This window comes from Drosophila subpulchrella, chromosome 2L (assembly GCF_014743375.2).
Source record: "Drosophila subpulchrella strain 33 F10 #4 breed RU33 chromosome 2L, RU_Dsub_v1.1 Primary Assembly, whole genome shotgun sequence".
NCBI classification, from domain to species: domain Eukaryota; kingdom Metazoa; phylum Arthropoda; class Insecta; order Diptera; family Drosophilidae; genus Drosophila; species Drosophila subpulchrella.
The window spans coordinates 20,366,517-20,383,249 of record NC_050610.1 but is presented as its reverse complement, the minus strand read 5'-3'; the positions used below and the strand labels follow the sequence as shown (position 1 = coordinate 20,383,249).

Genomic DNA, 16,733 nt, shown 5'->3' with positions numbered 1-16,733 from the left:
GGAAATGCAATTGATTTTATTTATTTACAGGCGAATTACAGTCGGCTGATTTATGCATGGAGTTTGAATGGTTTCCTAGGCAGATAAGTGGTCTTCGAGGTACCATAAATGACACCACAATTAATTCAGAGCTGCTTAGGTGTAGTAAATCGGATAGAAGATAATTAAGCATAGACACATAAATAAGTTGTGCCTATATATGTAGAAGCAACAAAATGAATGGTATATATTGAAAGCTGGTTTGATAAGAAGAGTACTTGCGATATCTAAAAGAATTTCTTACAAATGTTTGTATGAGGATGAATAAGACTTTTACGCATCGGTGAATTCTGTGATTCACATTTATACCTTTAAAGAGGATGACAATAATGAAAAGCTTTTCGATTTGATGCCTAAATTGCTATCAGAAGCGGTTTATGGCATGCAAAATATTAGTTTTGCCCTATTAATGCTGATGTGTATGCAGTTAGCAACTAACTTAATCCAGAATGATTCCGAATCGCTGCTCTTGGGGTGGGCTTATAAGCTGGGGGTCTAACATTCCTACAGAAACTTGTTGCCGATAACTACGACGTCGCTTTCTGGATGCTGGATCCTCCTCCTCATCCCTAGAAATCACACCATCTTCCTGCGCTTTTAGTTTCATCAATTCATCGCGTAGCCACTGATTTTGGAGAGCCAGTAAATCCACCTGTCCTCAGATAATATTTGATTACACTTGATATATATTAAAATAGTTGCTTACAACAGAACTTACGCTTTCTAACTCGAATTCCAGATCATCAATAACTTCATACGCTTTTTCCAGCTCGTTTTTAACAAGATACATCTCATTCCTTAGTTTCTCGGTTTCACTGTGAGAGTTTTTCTTAAGGAGCTGCGAAAATTTCTTTTTAAGGGGATTCACATTTCTTTTTTTGCACTGACATGTTCTCTGATCCATGACCGTTAATAACCAGTTTTAAATCGCAACTGCATTGAGGCAAAAGCTCTTCATATAGGTTTTAAAGATACGGAAATGTTGGGGCACTCACCCCCAATACCGATAAAGAGAATGGTACGCGATAAGGAAGGAATTAGCAGCTATAATTCATTGGATTTATTGCAACCTGAGAAGGTAAATACTTCTAAAGATATTTAAGAAGTTCTTAGAACTGTTTGTCTTGTACAGATCATACAAGTAAATACTATACAATTTATGTTAAATTTCAAGTCACAAGACATTTCTTGAATTTTAATTTCTGCGCTATTAATGAGTTAGAACGGAATATAGGTAGATAAATGCTATTACTTTGCTGATTCAGGAATGAATTCGATTTCCACAAATCGTGAGCTCCAAATATTCAAATGGATGGGCTCGAATGAGATATTCAAATTGAGACAATCCATAGCTGGCAGAATCTAAAAAGGTTTGTAAAGTTAGTTGCCATTTTACTACTGATCCAAGTAAACTTACTTCTTCGGGAACCAGGCCAGTGTTGTGAAGATGGAGGGTCAGCGGAGACCTACGGCAGATCAGAACTTTGGAGAGGGGGGAGTGGCTGAGATCCAACGTCTGGCAAGTCAACTTGGTGGACGACAGGTTGAGGATCCTTAGACTGGGGCATATACCTATAGAGTTCCACAAATGGGTGGACGAAGGTATTTCGCGCATTTGCAGCAGGTGCAGCTCCTCCAGCTGCGGCAACTTGCGGCAGATGGCGTGCAGCTGCTGCGAATCGATGTCATCCTCTTGCAGAACCAGTCGACGAAGATTGGTCATGTCCTGGATACTTTCCGCCACCCGTTCACTGCTCCAGAAGGAGTCGTTGAAGAGCAACGATCGCACCTTCAGTGGCTTATACCTGGCCACCGAACTGAGAAGGAACTCATAGTAGTCCCGCGTGTAGAAGGCCAGGCGGCTAAAGTGCGGCAGATCCATCAGCCGGGTCAGGAAGCCCCCCAGCAAGTGGTGGTCGTCGAGGATCAGCTCCTCCAGCGTGGAGCATCGAGTGATGGCCAGCACCTTCTCGCCCAGATTCACATTGTAACCGTAGTAGAGCAGGGTCAGCTTCGTCAGCTTTAGGCTGCCGAAGATCTGCTCGAAAGTGTCCGGGTTCAGGTACTCGCACCAGATGAGATTCAGCTCTTTGAGATCTGACCATCGCCACAAATAGCGTCCTGTGGTGCTGCTATTGAGTGTGAGGCTGGTCAGGAGCGGGAACAGCTCGGTCAGCAGAAGGGTCTCCTCGTCGGCCTCCTCGAGGTTGTAGTCCATGTGGCAGTCGAGCGATCTGAGCTGGGGAAAGCTGTACTCCGTCCACTTCCTTAGCAGATCCCGACTGGCACTGCGTAGATTTAGGCGCTCCACCGATCTCGACCAACCGCCCAGGCATTCCTGCTTCAGTTCTAAGTACATACAGAGATTAGTAGGTTATGAAACGACCAACACTGAAACTAACTCTCATTCCTATCCAGAAATTCCATATCCTCTCGGGTCAAAGTAACCCCTTTTAGATGATTCCATTGGTATTTCACGTAGGATGCAATACTTTCGTTCACTTGGACCAATGACAGCTGATCACTCATGGGCAGGAACCTTAGAATAATTATCCATACATCTTCATTAATACTATCCATTTTAAATAATTAACTTTTTAAAAACAATTGATCCATGTGATGATTTAAAAACCAAAAAATAAGCAAATCAAAACAAATGGGAACTGTCAGCTGCTTAACTGCTTGCAAATCACCAGTAACTGCTTGCTTCAAGAATACACTGCTTGGATGCTTCTCAGTGAATGGCAAAAAAAGTAACGATCCATTGTTAAAAAAGTATAGGATTTTCAGAAGTCTCCTTAACGTATTAAATAAGTATCGTACATTACAGGTATATTTATAAATTATAAATCTTTATTGATTTAATCATAAAAATAACTAATAATCAGCCCTTGATGACCGCAATGGGTCGCATTTTTATGCATTTTTTGCTTATGCCAGCCGCGTGACAGGTGTCGACCACATCGGTAACGTCCTTGTAGGATTCAGGAGCCTCCTCCATGACCAACTTGGGCGAGGCCACGCGAATGGCGATGCCCAACTGATCCAGCTTGTCCAGCACCTCCTTGTAGTCCAGATTGCGGCGGGATTTGGCACGGGACAAGGCGCGACCCTAAGGATCAGAAACAACATGTTAGTTCAGCGATAAAGTAAAATAAATAAAGAAAATACATGTTTTCTGCACCCTTATCAAATTATATATACGCAAGTAATGCGCTATCAAAGAGTTGGTCTATGATGACTCGCTTTTGCAGATTGCAATTGAGTGCGCAATACCATTGATGATGGTTCAGAATTGAACTTCAAAACTCACCGCTCCGTGGCAGGTGCTTCCGAATGTCTCCTTCATTCCCTGCTCCGTTCCGGTCAGCACATAACTGCAGGTGCCCATGGTTCCACCCACCAGGACAGGCTGTCCAGTGAGCTGATAATCGACTGGAATCAGTGGATGATGGGGAGGAAAGGCGCGTGTGGAACCCTTGCGGTGGACCAACAACTTCCGCTCCTTGCCGTCCACCATGTGGTTCTCCACCTTGGCAATATTGTGAGATACATCATAGATTACATGCATGTCGAGATCATCTGGAGTGGTGTTGAACATCTTGGCGAAGGCCTGGCGGGTGAGGAACGTCATGGAGCTGCGATTGACCCAGGCAAAGTTAGCCGCCGCTGCCATGGCCTTCAGATAGTCCTGTCCCTCCACCGAGTTGATCCTGGCGCAGGCCAGCTGTCGGTCATTGGTCTCGATCTTGTCCCGCTTCATGGCCTTCTCCATCTGGACCAGGGCATCGGTGGCCACCTGGTGACCGAAGCCGCGGCTGCCCGAGTGAATCATCACCACCACCTGGCCCGTCTCCTCGATGCCCATCTTGGAGGCGCTCCACTTGTCAAAAATCTCGTCCACCACCTGGATCTCGGCATAGTGATTGCCTGCACCCAGGGTTCCCAGCTGGGGCAGTCCTCGCTTCTTGGCCCGCATGCTGACCTTGGCGGGATCGGCATTCAGCATTCGTCCGTACTCCTCGCAGTGCTCCTTGTCCTCTGCCCAGACATAGCCCTCCCTCAGCGACCAATCCATGCCCATTTCGAGGGCCTCCTCCAGATCGCGTGCATTCATGGGTATAATGCCCTTGGAGCCCACGCCCACGGGGATGTGATCGAACAGGGACTGCGCAAGTTGCTCCTTCACGGGCTGCACATCCTTCTCGTACAGATTCGTGCGCAGCAGGCGGACACCGCAGTTGATGTCAAAGCCCACGCCACCGGGACTCACAACGGACAGGGGATCATCCATGTCAAAGGCAGCCATGTTGCCAATGGCAAATCCGTAGCCAGAATGGATATCGGGCAGTCCAATGGACCGACCCACGATTCCCGGCAGGGCAGCCACATTGGCAATCTGTTTGACGCCGGGCAAGAATCCACCGACTGCTCCCGGGCGACACGAGTTCTTCAGCTCCTCCAGCATCAGGCGTTCCAGGCGACTGTTCACGTAGAAGCACCCCTCCACGTTCATGTTCGGCTGGAAGCCCTTCTTGATCCGCCAGCAGTGGTCGCTCACCTTCTCCAGGTACTTGAGCTCATCGTTGTAGGGACGCACCACCATCCTGGTCTTTGGGGGTTTTCTTTGCCAGCTAGTCGTTTGCTATTTATAAGGTCGCGTCGCTATTTCGTCAGTTTTCGCATTGCATGCCGGCATGAAATAGAGATGGAATAGAATGCGAATCGATACTATCGAAGTCAGCAAAAAAATACCAAGTCTGAAGTATCTCAATTATGGCCATATGACACTTGCTGGAATTTCGGACCGTTATTCAGTATTTACTTTCTGTCGTTTATTTTAACTAACCTAACTATATACTTGTTCTTAACTTGATAAAAGGAAAGGTTTCTCCTTCAGAACAATTGATTAATATAGGTACACATTTCCCTCTTTAAACGGAAAACATTGCTATTTATAAAATAATTCAGAGATAATCGCTAAAAAGGCTGTAAATAGCACAAATAACACCTATTTTAAATGCTTCAAGAGTATCTATGTTTTCGAACTTAACATACGCATCAAATTATTTATAATAATTATATCATTTACAGGAGGCCCCAATATCTTAAATTCCCTATCGACTGGGCTACTGATAACGAAACTCAGAGTTGGGCATTGTTAAGTTACATTCTCATCGGAAATGGGAGGTGGGCTTGTGACATGGATGTATTTTAAAGACGCCAACCTGGTGATTATTTGAGGGTAGAAGTCAGAACCTCCATTATAACTACCCATATAAAAGAAACCGAAGACCTTCAACCTATCTGTTCATTCCAGGAGCTGAGATATCTGGTAAATCCGTAAATAGCAGTAATAGTAGTAACACTGATGGTATCACCAAAGCCACGGCTCTAAATATTTTAAAAGTACATTTGGCACAAAAAAATTTCAAAGCTTTCATCTGACGGCTTTTAGAAGATCCTTGGCATAAAGGGTTGAGGTACCGAAGAACCTTTTCTTCCTCGGTCAAGCATACGTTTATTTGCAGACTGTTTAGGTGGTGACCCAGTTCAATCATAAGATCCTCTCGAATAATAGGAGGTTGATTCATGCATAACTTAAAGTCCCTAAGTCTGAGAAGCTGTCTTTCAATGGCATGAAAACTTAAACTAGTCTTTTCAAATCGTAAATAAATAAAATATTAATATATATTAAGAACAATAAATTTGGTTATATGGAAAGTAACTTTAACATATTGTACAAAATTAATAATTTTATTTAAATGCATTTAAAAGATCCTTCCTTTTAAGTATTGTACTGACTAAGAAAATATTTTTATAACTATGAAGTTACTGACTATGACAATTCCACTGAGATATTTATTTCAAGTGCCTCACGAGTCGTTAAGGCGTCTTGAAATAGTCGTTGTAGTATTTATAGTAGTTCTGAATGTAAGCAGGTGGACCATATATCTTGAAATCGCTTTTGATAAGGTCGGTGATGAGGAAACTTAGGTTCGGGCACTGCTGGGCCAAATCTTCGGGGGAAAAGGGCACTGGTCCGAGGATTGTTATGTGGATGAGTTTTAGGGATGGCAACCTGTTGAGTATTTGGGGCTGCAGATACGAATCACCCGTCTGATTGTTCACATGGAGCAGAGCGAGGGCCTTTAACTTATCTGCCGAATCCAAGAGCTGCGCTATCTGGTAATCCCGCACATCGCAGTGCCTCATGTCCAAAAATAACAAAGATGGAACCACCTTACCCACGGCTTCTATCATATTAAAAGACCACTTGGCATGGTCCAATTTTAACGCTTTCAACCGGCGAGTCTTGCAGGCGCCTTGGCACAAAGGATTCAGGTATCGGAGGACATCTTCGTCCTTGGTGGAGTAGCCCACGTTGATGTGCAGACTGTTCAGATGGTGACCCAACTTGACCAATAGGTCTTCGTTAAAAACTGGAGATTGTCTCCTTTCGATGGCCACATTGAAACATTCAATTTCATTGTAGAGCTGCAGTAGTTCGTCTAATTTTAGGTAGTTAAATATAATATCCAGACAATCGTCGTTCAGTTGCAGCAAGTCCATTTTTAACTAAAAAAATACAATAAAACAGTCATCTTTTATGAATACAGGTTTATTAATTACGTTTATTTTTACAGACACAACCCTCTAAGATCACGTTTGGTTAGCTTCTAAACTTTGGAAACTAAAGCAATCTTCATATTGCCTGTTAAGATAATGAAATTTATTACAGGTTTCACTGCATAAACAACCGAACGTTAGGATCGATTTATAACAAACTAAAGGAAGCGAATAAAATACATGTTTTAACTTTTTATAATAAAATGTATTCAACGATCTCATTCCTTAAAATCCTTCATACTGTTTAGGTATTCAAGCCTTTTTAGCTTTAGCAACGTTTTGGTAAATCATTACTTAATCTTAAGTCCTTTTTCTAATTCTATCTCTACATTTTGTAAGCTTGGCAAAATATTTTCCTTTTACATATTTCTTAACATTTCTGAGCGTAAATGGATTTAAATAGTTCTATATGGGCGTGAATTCAGCCAGAGTTTCGGCAATAGAGCTATCCCGAAAGCGTCCGATTCGAAGAGCGTAGGAAATGGCATGGGCTACGTAGCTCTGTTCGTGGACCCCGTGGAACAGATAGGACATAGCGCCATCGGCATGAATCGTAACATCCGATCCGCCGTGTAGATTTTCGTCCGTATTTATAGCTGCCTGCTGGGTGTATTCCCAATCGGATATGTTGTCGCCCGTTGGATCCCTGCGGTTCTGAGTGTTGGGATCCACCTGAAATCCTTGATAGCTGGTGCCATACGTCAGCGTGGTGTAGGGCGTCTGTTCTGTCTTTGAATTGCCCGCCAAGCCCAATATACTGGCTCCTCGATCCGGATGTCCGTTAATGGTCAAGCTATGCGAGTGATCGGCGGTCACAATAACTAGGGTTTCGTCCAGACGATCAGTGGATTTCAGAAAGGAAAGCGTTGACTCAACGGCCTTATTTAGTTCGAGGACCTCATGAAGTGCCTTTCGAGCTTTTCCCCGATGGTGGGCTTGATCGATTAGGCCAGCCTCCACTACCAGCAAAAATCCTTTTTCACTGTTTCCCAGAACCTCGAGCGCTTTTTGAGTCATATTCGATAGCGAGGGCATGCCGTTTTCACTTGAATCCCTCTCGTGATCGTACATCAAATGTCCATTGGCGAAAATGCCCAGTAGATAGTCAACATTCTGTCCATCGACATTCCATAGCTCACGATTATTTTGGACAATGGCATGGGACACACCCTCATCCTCTTTCTTAAGCCTCCAATCCCGGATGAGATTCCGTCCGTCCTTTGACGAACTGGCCCAAGTGTCCAGAGGATCCGCTGGTGAATCGGTGACATTTGACAGGAGCATCTGACGACCACCACCCATGATAACATTGATTCTCTGACCCGTGGGCTGTTCGATTAGCTGGCGGGCAATATCCATACAGCCCTGATCCCGGGCCTCTGCTGGCATTCCCGTTTCGCATTCCCAACGACGATCGGGCACGTGGGCATAGAGGGCAGCCGGAGTGGCATGAGTTACCCGGGTGGTGGTCACGAATCCCGTGCGCATTCCGTCCACCTGAGCCCACTTAAGGATCGTCTGAACATGGTGATCCTCCTGCAGGGAGGCGGTACAGTTTCCCAGTGGCACATTCGAGTCCACTCCGCCTGTTTCGTAGTTCACCTTGACTCCCCCAAAAAGAGCCGTGGCGGTGGAGAAAGAATCCGGAACCTGCTTATCGGCGCAATAGGTCTTCAAGAGTCCCATGTCCGGAAAGTGCTCCCAACTGAGGAGTCCCTCCTCCTTGAATCCGTAAATACGTGCTGCTGTCACCGTATTCGGTCCCATTCCATCGCCCACGAATAAAATCACGTTCTTGGCTCGACGTCTATTGAATTCCCTGGAAACGGCCTTCTTGAGCTCATCTATTCCTTGATCATACCACTCCTGTTGCTCCTTGGGCAGCTGTACGGGCCAATAGGTCACCGTTTCCATGTCGCCCACATCGCCGGCCATTCCATAGTGCACCACAAAGCCAATACACATGGCTGTTATCAGTAGGGCCGAGAAAACCACAGATATGATAAAAAGTCTGGATCTGAACCATTTCGAGTGCTGAACAGGACCGTTTCTGGAGTCCTCATTTCCCTGGGAGCTACCGTTCTCGATATTTTCCTTTGGGTCCACCAAATTATTCAGCTGCACCTCCGTCATGTCAGAATCGCTCAGTTTTCGAAACTTTGTGCTTTTTATCGGCGCCTCACTTCTTTTTTCCATTTCTCATTCACGTCTAGATCGGCCTAATCTTTATACAGACTGAAATGCGAGATATATTGCAGATTGTTAACTAATCATTGTTTACCACAGATAAAAGGTAATTTATGGACAGAAAGACGTAACGCATTGGTATTTTTCAGTTAGTTTTAAATAGTCCGCTTCTTGGAGACTTTTAAACCTATGATTTATGAAAGTTTAACTAAATAGAAAACATGCTATTACCATAATATGGAGTAGCTGTGTTAAAAATTATAGTGCTATCAACATAGTTTTTAAAATAAAAACCAAAAAAATTAATAATTTCCTTTAAGTTAATTGGAAATATTTTATTACCATTTTATGAATATAATATTATAACCATTTACCTAAACCATTTATTAACTTTAATTGTGATCGCCACTATTGTTTTGAACATAGCTGTTATTATTGTTTTCTCCACAGAACACAAAGTCTTCTAACTCTACATTTTAGAAAACCTATTCTACCTCCAAGCTAGTATATTTTTAAAGTCAGTAAGTGTTATCTACAATTGTTTTATAAGTATTTTAGTTAAGTTTACCACTTGTTTCTATTGGCGACGCTGCGATAGTTCCAACGATTCCGATATACCCGCTATCGATAGGCAATCAGCTGTTTTGGCTCTCTCGCGTTGCCCAACTGAGCGGGTGTGTGTGTTTGTGTTTTTGCCTGTGTACGTGTACAAGCTCCAATGTTTTTTTTTTTGTATTGTTTATGACCGCCGCTCCAAAATTAAAGTGATTCATATATAAAACTCGTCTCCAACTCGCGGCGAAATCCACCGATACTCGCCATTCGGCCGCCGCTTAAACAGCTTAAAAATTAGTCTCGATTCCAACTCCGCGGTTTTCGAGTCGCGAGTGAAACAAGAAACCAATAAGAAATTGCTGGCGTGGATTTGTCGCTCCTCGCTTCCAATCAGCATCAATTAAAAACGCGTGTGCCTGTGCCAAATAAATCCGGAAAACTGAGCATTCCAATTGGAGAAGAGCGGAGAACACACACCAACACACAGAGCTGAACTGAAACAACAAAAACGCCATGGATGATTTGGGTAAGTTGGACCACTTTTTGTCAGCGAAAGGAAAACATAGACTTCCTGAAGTTGAAAAATTCCACAGCATGAAAACTGTGACGTAGGCAGAAGCCACAAAGATAAAGCTGCGACTTCAAGGTCAGTCGTTAATTGGAGTTAATTGGTATGCCGCGGGGTGTTCTCACATTGTCCGCCAGGTGGCGACACGGAAAGTCGGAAATCTCACGGATGAATAATTTTCGTTTACAGTGAAGAGCGGCTAAGATAACCTTCATGTTTATTTACTGACTTGTTATTCACCTCTGATTCTGAAATTTATATGAATCAATTTCCTGTTTACATAAATTCGTCGCAGTGATACTTAAGTAATATTTATGAGTCAAAAAATATTGATAGGATTTACTCGACATCATTTTAAAGATAACAAAAATAAACATTAATCCACTAAAGGTCGATATAAAAGCAATAGAGGTTTTATGATATGAGTGTACTAAAGGTATAGCTAAACAATCCTGAGAAAACTGCATCAGAAGATTGGATGAGGAATAAAAATAAAAAATTTGTAAAAATTTTAAGTGCAGCAATGTTGTTCTTCGACCAATATTTACTGTATTTCGAAATTCTTATCGTTAGCATACAAAGCATTAATCACGATTAAAAAAGGTTGTGTTACGTGCCGTACAAATTCTGGATGATGAATTCCAAGTGCACGTCTTATCTCTGAATCCGTACATTTGTATAAAGGAATATTTTCCATAGCTTGGGAAGTGCCTCTCACACATTAAAGCACACTTCGTTTAACCCGATTTTGGCATTCCTTGCACTTTTATGATTTATCCGAATACCTGGAAATCGAACATAAAAACATCGAGACCCCCACTTTCAGTGTGAGATCATTCACAATGCAAAGAGGGTGTGGTTTTTTTTTAGCTCCAAGTTCGAAACCCTTGGACTTTTAGTGAATGATTTGATCTGAGAGAGCGAGCTGATTCGCCGGGTAGCTTTATTTGTTTTCTTTTGCCGCCTCACGGCGCTCTTTTAGTCACCATCAGCAAAATAAAAGTGTATATGTCGTCTACTTTATTTTCTTTATGACACAATTCTTCGCTGTTTACAGTCTCTCTGCGTGTTCTTCAGAATGTCTTTCGATAAAGAAAGAAAAAAAGATGAAGAAATTCTCGCTCATGGAAGTGCAGCCAACTCTCCATGTGGATATGTGTATGTAATCTTGTTATTCTTTTTTTCTGCCCAGACATTCTTCAGAAATGACTAAAGGCCAGGTCACAAACACTCTCGAAACATTCCAGCTGACTGACACTCCACCTACGCACAGTGGTACTAAATCCTTGAAAATTTAAATATGAGGGATTAGCCATTACCATTTAAGATATTTAAGATAAGATATGGGATACACTCATAGGAGAAAGAAACTATCCCCTATTATCAACTTTTATCTACTAAGAAACTATAGAAGTCGCATATTTTCTGAATCTTTAAAGGTCTTCAATTATTGTATTGTGTTCTGTAACTCAAATCCTTCCCCCAACAAGTTTCACTCTACATAAAAGTCAATATTTTAAGATATTTAATATAAGATATGGGATATACTCGAAGCAGAAAGAACTATACCCTATTATCAGCTTTTATCTACTAACTGACTATAGAATTCGCATATTTTCTGAATCTTTAAAAGTCTTCACTTACTGTATTGTTTTCTGTAACTCAAATCCTTTGCCCTACAAGTTTCACTCTACATAATTGTCAATATTTTAAGATATTGAATATAAGATATGGTATTTACTCGAAGCATAAAGATCTATCCCCTGTAATCAGCTTTTATCTACTAACTGACTATAGAATTCGCATATTTTCTGAATCTTTAAGGGTCTTCACTTATTTTATAGTTTTCTGTAACTCAAATCCTTCCCCCAACAAGTTTCACTCTACATAATTGTCAATGGGTTTGCACAGGAAGTTGGGGCTTGATCTTCATCTTCATTTCGATCTTCATCACCGGCTGCAATTGCATCAATTGTGCTTTGCAGCCATTAGTGAGTGTGCGCCCACTTCATCGCCCACTCGACACGCAACGTCTTCTGTTCGTGTTGCGTGTGCGCACTGTAACAGCAGTGACGAGATGATCTGTCGAGATCGGTTAGGTCTGGGCCTTGGGGTCCACCGAGGGTAATACTCCAACTGCAGATCAATGCAATAGCGGTTGGGAAAGAGGCGTGCACAGTGGCACGAAAGGTTTACAATTTTTAGTTACATTTTTAGCAAATGTAAATTAGTTTTTAAAGCTATATGTGAATAACAACCATTGAATTAGCATTGAAATTATTTAAATTAGAAATTGTGAGAAATGCAATACAGTTTTTAAAGATATCTACTTCCGGCATATTTAAAGTTTGCAATGCCAACAATATGTTTATAATGCTGTGGTGTACCATGTACAACTGAGAATACTTGTTGGGAAATCCATCACTTAACTATCATCAAGCTTTGAAAATTCAATGCACTCATTGTTTACAATCTCTGTTTTTCTAAAGACAGAGATAAAATTATAACGCCATAGAACGCTTCTGAAGGCATTTTGTTTAAACATTTCAATATCATCAACAATGCTTTATGAATATGAATGTATATGAATATATATTTTGCAAGACATAGCTATCATGTGATTTCTGTGGCACCCTGTATAAATGATTTGTGGGGTTACAATGTAAGTACAATGTCAATTCGTAAGATACGTAAGAAAACATATATTGATTTTATTTGTTTTTCACTCACGTTTTGTGTTTTTGTTGACAAAAAGAAAAGTTCGTTTTTATTGGCAACTGGCCCACTGTTCGCTCACCTAAAGGAAAGCTCGAAACGGGCGACAATAATTTTGTCCGCTCTGGTTCGCTTTTCTTGTTCCTCCCACTTGCGGTCGAAATGCTCCGCCACAGGCTGCAATGCAAAATGAAAAGCCACTCCAAAAGCGAATGAAAAGCGACTTTATAGCGAAAACGGTTCCTGCTCTTGCTCTTTTCATTAAATAGCTCTCTTAACACTCAGAAAAACAAACCTAACCCGAAAATGCAAAGGCCTTATTATAAAAAGTATATCGATTAAGATAAAAAAAAGAATCGAAAAAGGATTTTTTTTACTAAGTAACTTATTTCTTTCACCCAGGAGAAATATTCAAGTACATTGTTCTTAAAGTGAGAGCATTCGTTCTTGAAAACCGTTTAAGTACATTTTGGTATCAATGTTCTCAATATTAGAACGAAATGGTGAGAAGAGAAATTTATAATTTAGTTTATTAATCAAGTTTTTATAAGTTTATAATAGTTTAGTTGTTGAGATATACAATGTAAGTAACGCCAACTCAACTTGATTCAAAAACAATGAAAACATTTTGAACTTCAAAAATGTCGATCTATTTTTAAGAACATTTTTAGCCCAGATGAGTACGTTGAAATTCTCTCTACGTATGTGATAATAAAGTGAAAGCTTTTCCATATTATTGTTGATTTATTATTGATTATTGGTGTCCCTTTGGAGATTCTTCTCTTATGAGATCTATACTACGATAATTACACATCTGGTTCTTTATGTAAAATAAATATATATTTTTTAAGTATTATGAAATATTATAATAGATCTACACATTATAGTAATTTTTCTAAAACATATACATATATATTTTTGAGGTAATATGATTTATTATAATAGATCTACACATTATAGTAATTTTTCCGAGTGCAGTTTGTTTACCTGCTCTCAATCACTGGGGCTCTCCGAGGCTTCCGCTCTCTATGAGCGACTACGAGAGTCGTAGTGCTCTTCTAATGGAGCCCGAGCATTGGGGCCCCTTGGATTTCAGTCGATTGCGACGCTCTTACTGAAACGCGAGCGCAGCGCGTGTGCTTTTTGAGGGGTCTCTCGGTTTTCGGTCTCCCAGCTGAGTCCTACGATCTCTAGGAATAATAAATAAAATATGTGACAACACACTGCCAAAATGCAGGCTGAAGTGCACAGATAACACGGTTGAAAATAAAACAAACAAAGCCAAACCAAAACAAAGGCAATCAATCAATTGATCGGCGGTAAACTAAAGCGGGAAAAAGTGGATGAAAAATTATTGGAACTGTGTTAGTGATATTGTGGCAGGTTGGAGCGTGGGAAATTGTTTACTTCGAGTGCAAGGAAAATCTGCAGTAAAAAAGTTGACAAACATCAAGAGATAGTATAGGACTTATATACGAGATATAACAGGAATGCCAGTAGCAGCTAGATACAAATAAAATTAAATAATCTTTGCCAAGATTAATGGTTTCGTGTCACTCGCCTTAAGATTCCACTAATTCTTAGCAAATCTTGTCGGCAAGTGGTTCGAAAAACATTTCAATTTCATTAGCAATCCCACTAATTATGGAACTAATTATCAACGGACAAGACATTCAAATATATGACTTATTTGCCTAGATCTGGCAGAGCATAGAATTTTGGTTAGCCCCATTAATTTTCTCCTCGGGGCCCCAATGGGATTAAAACCGTGGGCGATGAGATGAAAATTAATTTGGTATTTTTTTTCTGGTTCAAAGTGCTGAAAATAACATAACAATAACAACGAACAACAGAACCAATTAAAATGTGCCCACTTAATCTATTAAAATTATGACATTTTTCACATACATATTTCAAGCACTCGAAGCCAAGTGCATTTATAATGGGGGGACTTCCTTCCACTACCCCATAAAAGTATCTCGAGTTACGACAGCAAATGGAAATGCTGGAAAATGATGTAAACTCGGCTGACACAGTGCACACAAATAAACATTTTGTTGTGAGTTCTGCACTTATGAGAATCGCTTTCGTTTTCGTTTTTCTCCCCAATATCTTTTTATCCGAAAGATACGCTTAGTTGATGCCATTGGTTTATGACCAGACAGCTGCAGTCTTTGTCTTTCACGATCTAATATGAAACCGCAAACTATCCACAGATCACTGATTTCTGGATTATTTCCCGTAATTCCTCTTTTTTCGAGTTGCGTTTGACAATACAAAGCCCGTTTTAGTCTCAGCTACTTAGCACCTCCAGATTCTCACTCTCTGTATTCGTAGTGCAATGAGTTCATCGCCAGGTTCTGTTTGATTTTCGATTGTTCAGCAAGTCCCTCTATATTGTTCCCCCTGTTTCTAGTGTTCAACAAGCAGATTCTTATCGCCCAGTCATAAAATTTCAATTAGAGTGTGTTTTTTCGATTGCTTGAGAAAGATGAGTGGCAAACTGGCAGCCAAAATATATGATTTTTCCAATAGATAGAATTCGGAAATCATATTTTGTTCCCAAAAAATTTATTTGTAATAAAAAGTCTGACATTTTGAGATTGGAGGGGAACTTGAAAGGGAGAGTAAGCCAGTTTTATACATAGTTAAAAATATATAAATCTCCAAACAAATCTTTCAGGTATTAAAATTAAATCTGAAGCTTTTGAGCAATGTACAAGTTTACAATTTCCAGTGTCGTTTATATTTCAGATAAATTGACAATCAATTGCTTTAAAATATTCGTAACAAATAGAGGCAATTAAGCTTTTATTGAACCAATCGAAAGATTTTGATCTTTAATTCCAGAAAACACTTTAATCTGCTCAGCCGTAATTTGATCATCGTGTGGGCCTCTTTTCAGTAGACCCATTATCTTATCAAGACACCCAACGACCACAAAAGTCAGTGGGCGATATTTCTTCGCTTTTTTCCCGCCCTTTCACAGTAGTGGAATGTGAAAAATACATTTTACAGCGGCATAAATTGGCCAAGTTTATCGTAAGACCTGGCCAAAGGCCACTAACCGGGAAAGAGATCGCCCATTGCGATCAATATCACCCACATGAATTTTCCCTGGGCATTATTTTCTGGGCACGCATTGCTTTTTCACCTTAGCGCCTTCAGCAAGGTCAACACTCGCATTCACACACATTTTATCTACTTACTAATAAAATATTTATATTGAGATCGTGGCGATCAGCCGACGGTCGATCGCTTGGAATTTCCTGCGAAAGAATCGAAATCGTGCCTTTGACTTTTAAATATAGAGAAGGAAGACGGGGCCGAAAACAATTGCCCACAATTTCTGCCCCGACGTCATCCTAAATAGACTGAGTAATGCCTCAGGTGTATATAGGAAAATGGACTTGCTTTGGCAAAGATCTGGAGGGAAAGTGAGATTTTATTTTTTCTCGGCTTCCATTTTTTTGGCAACGCTCTGCGGAAATCTCTCGCTGTATTTTCAATTAATTTCCCCCATTTTTCCTAGTTTAGTTCTTCCTTCACTAGACGACGAAAAGTCGCCTTTGATTTGCTAGAAATGTTTTTTTTCTGTTTTTTTTTCTTTCTTTTGGATATATTTAGATGGCGATCATGGTGTTGACGTAATTTGGCAACCTTGATTCCCCGTTCCCTCACCGATTTTAGTATTTTTTGGTTCGCTTCGCTTTGTTTTAGTCGGTGAATTTATGTTTATTATTTTTTACCTTCTTTCAATGTGTCGTTATTTGTTTGAAACAAATGTAAAATGTGGCCTGCACGTTCATTTTGGTATTTTTATGATTCCATAAATCTGTTTTTATAGATATTTTTGGCTTAACTAAATCTACAGACCATCGTAAATTTTGTTAGTTGCATAGATCATCTATTGGGATTCACCCACACACTTTGGATCAGGGGAGTCTGAGTAAATGTTTCAGATATTACGTCTTTTCCGCTTCTTGGTGGCCGCTGATCTAATTTATCGATCTTTTTGATGGCTTTTGATCTTTAGATC

The 16,733-nt window shown here is 40.7% G+C and overlaps 6 protein-coding genes across 10 annotated transcripts in view; 1 reads left to right on the top strand and 5 right to left on the bottom strand.

The window, feature by feature from the left end:
* Window positions 1-38: 38 nt before the first annotated feature.
* Window positions 39-996, bottom strand: LOC119546774. The gene is made up of 2 exons (XM_037853326.1): window positions 758-996; window positions 39-691 (listed from the first exon to the last, which is right to left on the bottom strand). The coding sequence occupies exons 1-2, from the start codon at window positions 941-943 to the stop codon at window positions 479-481; spliced, it is 399 nt and encodes a 132-aa protein (XP_037709254.1). The 5' UTR covers window positions 944-996; the 3' UTR covers window positions 39-478.
* A 90-nt stretch (window positions 997-1,086) lies between these two features.
* LOC119546773 lies at window positions 1,087-2,677 on the bottom strand. Its single transcript, XM_037853324.1, has 3 exons — window positions 2,442-2,677; window positions 1,457-2,388; window positions 1,087-1,401 (listed from the first exon to the last, which is right to left on the bottom strand). Exons 1-3 carry the CDS (start codon window positions 2,617-2,619, stop codon window positions 1,288-1,290), a joined length of 1,224 nt encoding a protein of 407 aa, XP_037709252.1. The 5' UTR covers window positions 2,620-2,677; the 3' UTR covers window positions 1,087-1,287.
* A 193-nt stretch (window positions 2,678-2,870) lies between these two features.
* On the bottom strand, window positions 2,871-4,798 carry LOC119548297 (RNA-splicing ligase RtcB homolog). The gene is made up of 2 exons (XM_037855464.1): window positions 3,353-4,798; window positions 2,871-3,151 (listed from the first exon to the last, which is right to left on the bottom strand). The coding sequence occupies exons 1-2, from the start codon at window positions 4,643-4,645 to the stop codon at window positions 2,924-2,926; spliced, it is 1,521 nt and encodes a 506-aa protein (XP_037711392.1). The 5' UTR covers window positions 4,646-4,798; the 3' UTR covers window positions 2,871-2,923.
* Window positions 4,799-5,827: 1,029 nt separating this feature from the next.
* On the bottom strand, window positions 5,828-12,871 carry LOC119548632. 3 transcript variants are annotated; one of them, XM_037856021.1, is made up of 2 exons: window positions 12,777-12,871; window positions 5,828-6,618 (listed from the first exon to the last, which is right to left on the bottom strand). In XM_037856021.1, the coding sequence occupies exon 2, from the start codon at window positions 6,610-6,612 to the stop codon at window positions 5,926-5,928; it is 687 nt and encodes a 228-aa protein (XP_037711949.1). In that variant the 5' UTR covers window positions 6,613-6,618; window positions 12,777-12,871; the 3' UTR covers window positions 5,828-5,925. The 3 variants fall into 3 exon arrangements, with proteins under 3 accessions (XP_037711949.1, XP_037711948.1, XP_037711947.1); XM_037856020.1 differs by having other exon boundaries at window positions 12,710-12,839; XM_037856019.1 differs by lacking the exon at window positions 12,777-12,871 and adding an exon at window positions 9,425-9,551.
* On the bottom strand, window positions 6,650-12,886 carry LOC119548631 (alkaline phosphatase). 3 transcript variants are annotated; one of them, XM_037856018.1, is made up of 2 exons: window positions 12,777-12,886; window positions 6,650-8,904 (listed from the first exon to the last, which is right to left on the bottom strand). In XM_037856018.1, the coding sequence occupies exon 2, from the start codon at window positions 8,863-8,865 to the stop codon at window positions 7,075-7,077; it is 1,791 nt and encodes a 596-aa protein (XP_037711946.1). In that variant the 5' UTR covers window positions 8,866-8,904; window positions 12,777-12,886; the 3' UTR covers window positions 6,650-7,074. The 3 variants fall into 3 exon arrangements, with proteins under 3 accessions (XP_037711946.1, XP_037711943.1, XP_037711945.1); XM_037856015.1 differs by having other exon boundaries at window positions 12,710-12,846; XM_037856017.1 differs by lacking the exon at window positions 12,777-12,886 and adding an exon at window positions 9,425-9,558.
* Window positions 9,799-16,733, top strand: part of LOC119548629 (leupaxin) — a 29,190-nt gene continuing 22,255 nt past the window's right edge. Inside the window, exon 1 of the mRNA XM_037856012.1 lies at window positions 9,799-9,937. Coding sequence (XP_037711940.1) covers window positions 9,925-9,937 — 13 coding nt within the window. The 5' untranslated portion in view covers window positions 9,799-9,924. The remainder of the gene's footprint in view (window positions 9,938-16,733) is intronic.